The sequence below is a fragment of the Pantherophis guttatus genome, chromosome 4 (assembly GCF_059756535.1).
Source record: "Pantherophis guttatus breed Tessera chromosome 4, ASM5975653v1, whole genome shotgun sequence".
NCBI lineage: Eukaryota > Metazoa > Chordata > Lepidosauria > Squamata > Colubridae > Pantherophis > Pantherophis guttatus.
This window is the reverse complement of record NC_142066.1, coordinates 117,210,088-117,222,410: the sequence shown is the minus strand read 5'-3', so window position 1 is coordinate 117,222,410 and position 12,323 is coordinate 117,210,088. Positions and strand designations below refer to the sequence as shown.

The following is a 12,323-nucleotide window of genomic DNA, read 5'->3' as shown; positions in this document are numbered from 1 at the left end:
GTAATGGATTGTAATAGTGGAAAGAACTGACATGCAACATTATTTAACGGTTAGGATACTCAGTACATTTTACTGAGAGCACAATTAAATGAAGTCAAAATATTAGAAGATATAAAGCTTTAAGTATAGCAATAGATTGTTATATACTGTTACATCAAACTATTACTGATGCTAGTACATAGACTTTTCTGAAGGTGGGTGCAGGGTAACTTGTCTAAAAGAAGCTTATCTTCTTAAACCCTCATTATGAGAGATCTTAGTTGGAAAAAATCTTTCTTAGTGAAGAATCTTTGCCCACTCAGTGTTTATACATGTTCTAATCTAAAAGAAAAGAGACTTGTATTTTCCATGTCATTTATATATAAATACAAAATACACAGAAAAGGATTATCTGAAAAACTTAAAATAGTCTCATGCGGGAGACAAACTCCCAAGTTAGTATTAACTTAGCTTTTGCATACTAAAACTGTTAACTATTACTTTAAACAAGAGAATGCTGAAGGCAGGAGAGCATCAAATAAATGAAGCATTCAGGTATGGTTTTAGACCTAAGGAACTCTGTGTTAGAAGTCTACCTTGGAATTACCTGCTTCAAAAAGTGCTTCATTTCAGTAAGGCTCATGATGTCTCACAGTTCATAAAGAAATGAAATCTAACCTGTAGAATACATCACATACAATAAGTTCGTTTTGTGTGTGTGTACATGCACACACATCATGTGTATGTATATACGTTTATGTGTGTGTGTGTTTACACACACACACACACATGTACATATACAATTGCAAGAAAAAGTATGTGAACCCCTTGGGATTACGTGGAGTTTTGCATGAATTGGTCATAAAATGTGCTCTGAACTCCATCTAAGTCACAACAATAGAAAAACACAGTCTGCTTAAAATAATACTACACAAACATTAGATGTTGCCATGGTTTAATTGAACATAACATGTAAACATCACAGTGCAGGGAGGAAAAAGTATGTGAGCCCCTAGCCTAATGACTTCTCCAAGAGCTAATTGGAGCCAAAAGTGAGCCAACCTTGACTCCAATCAGTGTGGTGATATTGGATGTGTTGCTGACAGCTGTCCTGCCCTTTAAAAACACACACCTGTTTTGGGTTTACTGGTTTCAAGAAGCACTGTCTGATGTGAACCATGCCTCTCAGAAAAGAGCTCTCAGAAGACCTACGATCAAGAATTGTTGACTTGCATGAAGCTGGAAAGGGTTACAAAAGTATCTCCAAAAGCCTTGATGTTCATGTGTCCACGGTAAGACAGACTGTCTACAAATGGAGAAAGTTTAGCACTGTTGCTACTCTCTCTAGGCGTGGTCGTCCTGTAAAAATGACTGCAAGAGCACAGCACAGAATGCTTCATGAGGTAAAGAAGAATGTCAGCTAAAGATCTACAGAAATCTCTGGCACATGCTAACATTTTTGTTGACACATCTACAATAAAGAAAACATTAAACAAGAATGGAGTACATGGGAGGACACCACGGAGGAAGCCATTGCTGTCCCAAAAAAATATTGCAGCACGTTTGAAGTTTGCAAAAGAGCACCTGGATGTTCCACAGCACTACTGGCAAAATATACTGTGGACAGATGAAACCAAAATTGAGTTGTTTGGGAAGAACACACAACACTATGTGTGGAGAAAAAAAGGCACAGCACACCAACATCAAAACCTCATCCCCACTGTAAAACATGGCGGAGGGAGCATCATGGTTTGGGGCTACTTTGCTGCCTCAGGGCCTGGACGGATTGTTGTCATTGATGGGAAAATGAATTCCAGAGTTTATTAAGACATTTTGCAGGAAAACGTATGACCATCTGTCCGCCAACTGAAGCTCCGCAGAGGATGGGTGATGCAACAGGACAATGACCCAAAGCATACAAGTAATTCAACAAAAAAATGGCTTCAACAGCACAGAATGCGCTTCTGGAGTGGCCCAGTCAGAGTCCTGACCTCAACCTGATTGAAATGCTTTGGCATGACCTTAAGAGAGCGATTCACGCCAGACATCCCAAGAATATTGCTACACTGAAATAGTTTTGTGAAGAGGAGTGGTCCCAAATTACTCCAGATCGTTGCGCAGGTCTGATCTGCAACTACAGGAAACATTTGATTGAGGTTATTGCTGCCAAAGGAGGGTCAACCAGTTATTAAGTCCAAAGGTTCACATATTTTTTCCTCCCTGCACTGTGAATGTTTACATGTTATGTTCAATTAAACCATGGCAACATCTAATGTTTGTGTAGTATTATTTTAAGCAGACTGTGTTTTTCTATTGTTGTGATGAAGTTCAGAGCACATTTTATGACCAATTCATGCAAAACTCCACGTAATCCCAAGGGGTTCACATACTTTTTCTTGCAACTATACATAATATTGCATATATATTACAAGTAGTCCTTGACTTACGACCATTCATTTAGCGATCAAAGTTTTTAATGACACTGAAAAAAGTAACTTTTGACTGTTTTCCATAAAACCATTTCAGCATTCCCATGGTTATTTTATTTATTTTATTTATTTTATTAAATTTCTATACCGCCCTTCTCCCGAAGGACTCAGGGCGGTGAACAGCCAAAAGATAAAACACAGAGATACAAAATTTAAAATAGATTAAAACAGATTAAACAATTTGGCTAAATTTTAAAATATCCCATAATTAAACAAATTAAAATTAGTGTTTAAAATTTAAATTTTAAAATTTTAAAAGGGAGAAGATTTAGGCCAGGCCAGCTTGATGAAATAAAAACGTTTTAAGCGCGCGACGGAAGGTGCGCAGATCCGGGATCCTCCGTATCTCCGGGGGGAGCTCGTTCCAGATTGTAGGTGCCCCCACAGAGAAGGCTCTCCCCCTAGGGGCCGCCAGTCGACATTTTTTGGCTGACGGCACCCGGAGGAACCCCTCTCTATGGGAGCTTACTGGCCGGTGGGAGGCTATTGGTGGTAGCAGGCGGTCCCATAGATAACCAGGTCCTAAACCATGGAGCGCTTTAAAGGTGGTAACCAGAACCTTGAAGCGCACTCGGAAGACCACCGGGAGCCAGTGCAGCTCGCGCAGGAGAGGTGTTACATGGGAGCTCCACGTTGCTCCCATAACCACCCGTGCGGCTGCATTCTGCGCCAGTTGGAGCCTCCGAGTGCACCTCAAGGGGAGCCCCATGTAGAGAGCGTTACAATAGTCCAGACGAGAGGTGACGAGGGCATGAGTGACCGTGTGTAGGGAGTCCCGATCTAGAAAGGGACGCAACTGGCGGATTAGGTGAACCTGATGAAAAATCCTCCCAGTCACGGCCGTCAAGTGCTCTTCTAGAGACAGCCGTGAATCCAGGAGGACGCCCAAGTTGTGAGCCCTTTCCGTGGGGGCCAATGATTCGCCCCCAATAGTCAGCGATGGCACCAGCTGACTATATCGGGACGTCGGAAACCACAGCCACTCAGTCTTGGATGTGTTGAGCCTGAGCCTGTTCCTCCCCATCCAGATCCGTACGGCCTCCAGGCACCGGGACATCACTTCAAGGGCATCGTTGGGGTGGTCCGGGGTGGAGATGTACAGTTGGGTGTCATCAGCGTACTGATGGTACTTCACCCCGAAACCACGGATGATCTCGCCCAGCGGCTTTACATAAATGTTGAACAAAAGGGGCGAGAGGACCAATCCCTGCGGCACCCCACACATGAGGGGCCTCGGGGTCGACCTCTGCCCCCTGTCAACACAGACTGCGACCGGTCAGAGAGAAAGGAGGAGAACCACCGTAATACGGTGACTCCCACCCCCAATTCTTCCAACCGGTGCAGCATGATACCATGGTCGATGGTATCAAAAGCCCCTGAGAGATCTAACAGGACCAAGACAGAAGAGCACCCTCTGTCCCGAGCCCTCCAGAGATCATCAACCAACGCAACCAATGCCGTTTCCATGCTGTACCCAGGCCTGAAACCCGACTGGAACGGATCTAGATACGACGTTTCATCCAGGTACTGGGGAAGCTGTCGTGCAACCACACTCTCAACAACCTTCGCAACGAAGCGAAGGTTGGAGATTGGACGATAATTAGCCAATACTGCCGGGTCCAGGGAAGGCTTCTTGAGGAGAGGCCTCACCACCGCCTCCTTCAAGGCGGCGGGGAAGGCACCCTCACCCAATGAAGCATTTATAATCCCCTGGAGCCAGCCTCGCGTCACCTCCCGGGAAGCCAGTACTAACCAGGAGGGACACGGGTCCAACAAACATGTGGTCACATTCAGTCTACCCAGAATCCTGTCCATGTCATCTGGGGTCACAGGATCAAACTCGTCCCAGATAACATTCTCAAGACCTGCCCCCGTCACCCTCGCTGGACCTACCCAGTCGGAGTCCAGACCTTCCCGAATCTGAGTGATTTTGGTTAAATGTGGTTAAATGATCCAAAGTTGAATGCTTGGCAATTGGTATGTCTTTGTGATGGCTGCAATGTGCTAAGGTCATGTGATAACTTCTTGTGACCTCCTGACAAGCAAAGTCAATGGGGAAGCCAGGTTCACTTAACAAACATGTTACTAATTTAATAACTGCAGTGATTCACTTAGCTCTGGTAAGCCAGATCATAAAAATAGGGCAAAACTCGCTTAACAACTCTCTTGCTTTGCAACAAAACCTTTGGGCTCATTTGTGGTTGTAAGTCGAGGTCTATCGGTACACACACACATGCAAAATCCAAAGGTACAATGACAACCTCACTTAATATAAATACTGTACCTCTTAACACTATGCCTCTTTTTTATTTGCAACAATGATAGTTGCAAGAATTGGCAACATAAAACATTTAAATTTGTTGGCAATGAAGAACTAGAAAGTGCTTTAAGGGCTCCATCTAAGATGAAGATTAATTTCTCTCAGAAAATTTGCACTTCATTTCCAAGTTTCTGCTAGTAATAGATAGCAGAGGCCAATAGCAGGACCAGGAAAAGATAGTCCTCAGAAATTTGAGTGGATTGTTAACATTAAATAACATAAGTTCTGTACAGATAGAAGTAGGAATTTTAATGGTAGAGTGATCTACTAATTCACTGCAAAATTTTCAGCATTTCAAAAGACTAAAAGAATTTGCAAGATAATATAAAATACAGCAAGCACACCTTTTATGTATGTTATTTGAGTATGAAAATATTCTTCGAATATGTTAAACATTCTCTTATTTATAATTCCAATACCTATAACCTTGCTATCCTACAGATATCTCTGTTACATAAGGCATATTAACCAGGTGGATAAAAGGGAATTATTTTGGTTTTTGCAAGCACATAGGAACTGATGTATTGAATTCCTTCAAACACATTACAATCTCAGAAGTTATCCTAGTGCCAAGTTTTCCTCCCCCGTCCTTGTTTAATTCTGTGGAACAGCTAAATATACAATGTTCCCTAATTCACCTTTGGGTGGGGTGGGGTGGGGACGGAAAAATACTTTTTAAAAATCTGTAGCTTTTAGCACCTTTATATTAAAGTAATGTATATGGGCATGATGATTACATGTGCAAATGTACAAAATCGTTAACTCTACAAAGATACGTCATTCCAAAATTACAGGGGGGAAAAATGTAAAGCATGCATTTAATTTCTTCAAAGGGTTGCTCAATGCTTCCCAGGAGAAGGTGGCTGTCTTCGAAATCAGCAACTGCTGGTGAGTATTCCTTGGCACATTTGTGACCAGCATCTTATTGCTGCATCTTCCTGATAATCTCAGCAGACACTGGTGGGTGGAAGTTGATTGTGTGGTGCCGCAGACCCTGAGCTGTCTTGTAACTCTTTCCACAGCGGCATTTGAAGGGTTTCCGCACCCGGATCTGTGTCCTGTGGCCATTCTTGGCATGATATTTTATACCATTCACATTCTGTGACAGAGGATTGAATACAAAGACTTTAGTAGGAATGCTAGAAATATTGCCAGGCTGTTTAATTTTCAAATCAAAGTGTATCTTAAGAAGCCTTTTAAAGAATATATTTTAAGAATATATTTAAGAATATATTTTACCAGGGATTTAGCTACAAATGCCCTCAGTGTGGAAGGGATTGCCACTCTTGAATTGGCCTTTTTAGTCACACCAGATGCTGTTTTAGGACCTTTTTCCAGAGCACGATACCATAGTCTTTTAAGACTGAAGGTTGCCAATGAATAGCTACAAATCTAATCATAGGACATGATGTCTTAGCTGGGACTTTAAATGTTCACTTTTCTTGTAATCCTGATAGTTCCATTGTAAGCTTTTTATCCTATCTCTTGGGAAGACCAGAATGACAGCTATCTGATAGCAGAAGGTACAATAGTCTACCATGTAATAATGCAGAAACTGCACCAATCTTTATAAGAAAGGCAAATCCTTTCCCTTGTTCTAACAGCCATTCAGCACTTTGTGAATAACTTGAAATCACTTTTCAATAATCCAGCCATTTGCAAATCATCTTGCAATAAAATACTGGTATTAAAGTAAAATTTATTAGCAGGAAGAGAGAAGAAAACACTATAACCATAAACTCAATTCAAGTTTAGATTCCCACATTTCTATTATCCCAGTTCTATCTCTTCCTTTATGTTAACTTCTTTTTCTGCTCAAATTGGAATACCTTATTTTTCGGAGTATAAGATGCTCCAGAGTATAAGATGCACATTAGTTTTTGGGGAGGAAAATGAGAAAAAAAAATCTGCCTCTGCCTACCAGCATCCATTGGTATTCATCTGGCTAGCGTCCTTGCAGCAAACAGCATATAGCCTGGTAAGCTTCAGCACGTTATCGCAGCCTGATTTAGCACGAACAACTGATTGGCGGTTGGATCGGCCTCCCAGAATACCATCAATCAGCTGCTCCAGGCTGCAGAGATTGCCAGAGCCCATCGCTGCCTCCACGTGTCGCATTTTTGGCCTCCACACATCATGTTTTTGGTCTTCGCATGTTCTGTTTTAGACCCATTCCAGGCTTTCGGGATCGGCACACTTGCTGCCAATCGCCGCCTCTGCACATCCCGTTTATGGCATCTGCACATCGCATTTTTGGTCTCCACATGCCCCATTTTTGGCCTCCGTGTGTCACAATTTTGGCTGGTTCCAGGCGGTGGGGATCAGTGGCGGTGGCCTGGAACCAGCTGAAAAAGCAACACACAAAGGCAAAAAATGAGGCATGTGGAGGTTGAAAATGCAACACATGGAGGCCAAAAACATGATGCGTGGAGATGGTGATTGGTGGTGATGTGCTCTGGTAATCCCCAGTGCCTGGAACGGGTCTAAAATGAGGTGTGCAGAGGCCAAAAATGCGATGCGTGGAGGCTGAAAATGGCCAAAGGGTGGGGGCCGGTGAGTGGACGGGGCTTTGGCAACGTTCAGTGTATAAAACGCACCGCAATTTTCACACACTTTTGTGGGGGGGGGGGGAAGTGTGTCATACTCCGAAAAGTACAGCACTTTATTTCGCTCCATATCCTGCAACATTCTTTCATTTTCAATATATGAACATTCTTATTGAGGAAACAGTAAAATCAATTGGCGGCACAAATGTTGCATGGATTAGAAAGACACAAAATGGAAATACTTTAAAAGGAAAAAAAAAAACTTCACATGGATTGCCAAACAAAATGATTCACAACTGTCTGTTTTTAAAAAATGCCAGATTCCAAAATGTAGTAATACTTATTAGCAGACGAAGTCCACACATGACTTGTACCACACATAATTTGCCATTTTTGAGTAAGAGCAATTTTTTAAACTTTTAAAAGTGGTACAGAAATTTATTTGTTCAAATAATCATGCAAAGCTAAATTGTTTATTGCTACTTGTTTCCAAGCCTCTGGTTACTCAAATCTATTTAATTACTTTAAATTTTATATGGTGAAGAAGTTAATTTAAGCTATGTTTAATTAGTATGACTAATGTATGCTATTGTGTTCAATCAAACAAAGGGGCATGGTTGCAGATTTCCAACGTAGAATTAAAATATAAAAAATAGGAAAGTAGGACTTGATGAGATTTAAGGATTTAATGAGAACTTATATTTCAATCTTATCTATTTTATAGACAAGAAAAATAAAAGAACCATGAGTGATTGCTTTCTTGACTGTTCAGTCTTGTATTGTTTTCAATAACACTTACAAAGCAATTCACTTTCATGCAGTTTTCTAGAGCCATTGTAACATAATATCATGGATATGTTTCTAACTACTTGGAATTGTCACAGCACAAGGATGAAATACGTAGAAAAGACAATATTTTCCTTTAAAAGTTCCTTTTAAGGATAGTTTTTTAAACATTTCAGCTATAGTTTCTATCTATAGAAATGGTCTTTATAACAATAAAATGTGACTTTTAACTGTATTTTAGTTTTAAAGTGTTTATCTTGCCAAAATCATTTTGTGAGCTGTTATGAGTTTGCGGTTATTAAGATGAACAAGTCTTTTCAAGTTTGTTCAAGAACTGCAATTGACCATCAATTCCAGATAATATTTTCATTTATTCTGTTTTGTGTAACATTTGTTTTAATATTTTAAAATAATAAAATGTCTTTCAGAAACATTTGATTGATTATTACATAATAATAATTGAATACTGCATTTCTGGGGGGTATAATACTAGGATAAATCTCACAAGATATATGACTTCTTGTAATATTTTTTTGTGTGGACAAGAAGGCTGGAGAACAATCAAAGGGTTTAGCTACACTTTACTCTTTGGTTACTCCTCCAATCATAAATGAACCAGTTTAATATCTTTTATAGTTTTGTTAGAATATTCAAGTGAACTGTCTCCCCCCCCATATTAGGAGCAGTTAACTATTAACACAATTATACTTACATTAAGGTCAAAGGGTTCTGTGGAGAGCTTATATTCAACTGAGTTTGTATGTCACTAAAAGTGCTTTTCATAGATAATACTCTTGGCATTTATCAATTTCTTTATTGCATCTCATGCTGTTTATTTCCAACTATAATTATAATATATGTCAGATAAAATGCATATATTTTAAGGTGTGCTGAAGGAATGTTAGTGAATGCTTTATGTTTAGTGCATAAACTATCAACTGTTATTAAGCACCAGGCACTAAGCATCATTGTTACAAGACAAATACTTCATAATTTAAAATATGGCATATTTCAATTGCGCCTGGATTACAACTTCTACCATCTCCAATAGGAATGGGTGCCATATTAGTTAAAAATTATGTCTGACAAATCTGAAAAGTGTTAGATAGTAGAACATAGGGCTTTTATACAGAATATATTCATAGCATAGGACCTGATCACATATAGGTAAGAACATCGCTGTTCCATACCTTCTGTCCAGACTGTACAATCAGGCAGACTAGGCAGGCTTCAGGTTTTGTCCATAAATTCATGGGGACTTACAAAGTGTGCCTTTTTCCTCATGGTGACTGACTTCTAGAACTTATTCTTCCTAAGATATGTTTGGTTCCCCACTTTGGCCATGTTTTAAAAGGCCCCCAAACCTGATTTTGCTCTCAGATCTTAGGTTAGGCAAGTCCCATGTAGACGTCAACTCAGCATTCAATATCATCATTCCAGGTATTCTTCTAACCAAACTAAATCAGCTAGCTGTACCTGACCACACTTGTAAATGGATCATAAGCTTCCTAACAGACAGGAAGCAACAAGTGAAACTAAGCAAAATTACATCAGATCGGGGTGAAATCCAGCGGGTTCTGACAGATTCTGGAGAACCGGTAACAGAAATTTTGAGCAGTTCAGAGAACCGGTAGTGGAAATTTTGAATAGTTTGGAGAACAAATACCACCTCTGGCTGGCCCCAGAGTGGGGTGGGAATAGAGATTTTGCAATATCTTTCTCCCAGGAGTGGGGAGGGAATGGAGATTTTGAAGTATACTTCCCCTGTCACACCCACCAAGCCACACCCACCAAGCCACACCACACCACACCCACCAAGCCACTCCCACAGAACCGGTAGTAAAAAAATTTGAATTTCACCACTGCATCAGATACCTGTACAATTAGCAGGGCTGTGTGCTCTCTCCACTTCTCTTCTCTCTATACACCAATGACTGCATCTCAAAAGATCCCTCTGTTAAAGTACTGAAGTTTGCAGATGATACAACAGTGATTGGTCTCATTTGAGACAACGATGAATCTGCATACAGACGGGAGGTTGAACAACTAGCCTTGTGGTACAACCGGAACAATCTTAAACTAAACACACTCAAAACTGTAGAAATGGTGGTAGATTTTAGAAGAAACCCTCCTATACTACCATCTCTTAAAATACTAGACAGCACAGTATCAACAGTCAAGACCTTAAAATTTCTAGGTTCTATCATATCTCAAGACTCAAATGTCAAAAATGTCATCAAAAAAGCACAACAAAGAATGTTCTTTCTGCGCCAACTCAGAAAGCTCAAACTGCCCAAAGAACTGCTGATTCAGTTCTACAGAGGAATTATTGAGTCTGTCATCTGCATAAGACAAACACAGACTTCAACGGATAATTAGAACTGTAGAAAAAACAATTGCTACCAACTTGCCTTCCACTGAGGTCCTATATACTGCACGAGTCAAAAAGAGGGCTGTGAAAATATCTACAGATCCCTCACATACTAGACATAAATTGTTTCAACTTCTACCCTCAAAACGACACTATAGGGCACGGCACACCAGAACAACTAGACACAAGGACAGTTTTTTCCCAAATGCTATCACTCTGCTAAACAACTAATTCCCACAACACTGTCAAACTATTTACTAAGACTATATTACTATTATTCTTCTCATCCTTCCTATTATCTCTCTCCTCCCACTTATTACTATAACCATGTTGCTTGTTTTTGATGATTTATATTGTTCTGTTGTTTCCTAGTATGATTTGATTGCTTATTAGTAACCTATGACTATCAATAAGTGTTGTATCTTATGATTCTTGAATGTTGTATTTTATTTTCTTCTCTTTTTTTCTTTTCTTTTTTTCCCTTCTATGTACACGAGAGCATATGGTCAATAAAGAATTCTATTCTGTTCTGTTCTGTTCTGTTCTGTTCTGTTCTGTTCTGTTCTATTCTATTCTATTCTCTATTCTATTCTATTTAAACCATTGTTGTTTAATTGTTGCTTTTTTCAATGGTATTCGATTATTCTTTTTATTGTACGTACGGTCTCCACAGTTATTGAAGAGTTGAGTAATCTTATACATTTCTAAAAAATATAGATCATGAAAAAACTATAAAATCACAAAGCATGTGCTTTGCAAAGAACAGTTTTACCATATCATAAATAACATACTTACCTTATATCGCTTTTTACACCCAGGAACAGGACAAGCAAAAGGTTTCTCATCTCCTCCATTCATACACATAGAACTTAGGATAGCTTCAGAACTGATAGCACTTTCTGTGGTCCAGGACTCATCACTATCTGAATCTTCATAGTCTACTTCTTCTTCATCATATTCACTACCTAAGAAGACATAAAGCAAGAATTAAATTCAGATAAACTAAAACATACTCTGGTAACTAAAAAGGTAAAAGCTCAAATAATAAACTTCAAGGAAAACAGTGAAAATGGGACTAAAATTAAATAAAATAACCAAACTAAAACAAAAAGTACAACAACCAACCTTAAAATTGACAATGAAGATAATGAAGTGGTAAATGGTTTCTGTCTTTTAGGATCAACTAGCAAGAGTAAAGAAACAATCAAAAATATACTGTAGACTAGCTTTTGATAGCACAGCAGGCTTTGGAAATGCTGTGATGTGCCTCTATCTATGAAGATCAGAACAGTGCAAGCAATGGCATTCTCTTAAAGTGAAAGTTGGACTTTATAGATGCTGGATAGAAAAAGTATTGACATTTTTAAAATTTTCAAATGGATCATCAAACAAATCAACCTGAGTTCTCATTCAAGACAAATGAGTAGGCTCAAATCATCACACTTGGGACACATTATGTGAAGACTTAGCTCTCTGGCTAGGCTCCAATGCTGGGAAAGATGGAAGAAGGAAACAGAAGAAGAGAACAATGAACCAAAGTGGATATATTCAGTTCTAGGGTCTTTGAATGCAACATTGGAAGACCTAAAAACAGGATAAATGGAGAAAATGCAGTCAACACTGACTTGATGGAACATAATCAAACTATAAAAAAATCTAATTTCATCTTACTGGTAGCTATTTTTTTTCTGCTTTATTTCCCTACCTATATGACTAATAGATTAGTCTTAATTACAATGTTTCTTATTACAGTCAGGACATAAAATACTTCATTGGTTAAATAATTGCTGCCACATATTGCACAAACCACCTTTTAGTTTCACTCTGAATAT

The 12,323-nt window shown here is 39.3% G+C and overlaps 1 protein-coding gene across 2 annotated transcripts in view; it reads right to left on the bottom strand.

The window, feature by feature from the left end:
- Positions 1–2,280: 2,280 nt before the first annotated feature.
- The window catches only part of JAZF1 (JAZF zinc finger 1), a 151,860-nt gene continuing 141,817 nt past the window's right edge, over positions 2,281–12,323 (bottom strand). Inside the window, exons 4-6 of one of the 2 annotated variants that reach the window (XR_009620931.2) lie at positions 11,287–11,456; positions 9,996–10,140; positions 5,804–5,887 (exon numbers count right to left, since the gene is read on the bottom strand). Coding sequence is in view for 1 of the 2 variants with exons in the window: in XM_034402218.3 (XP_034258109.1) it covers positions 5,711–5,887; positions 11,287–11,456 (347 nt within the window). In the remaining variant the exon portion in view is untranslated. Of the gene's footprint in view, positions 5,888–9,995; positions 10,141–11,286; positions 11,457–12,323 lie in introns of both variants that reach the window. The other variant, XM_034402218.3, reaches the window with a different exon arrangement.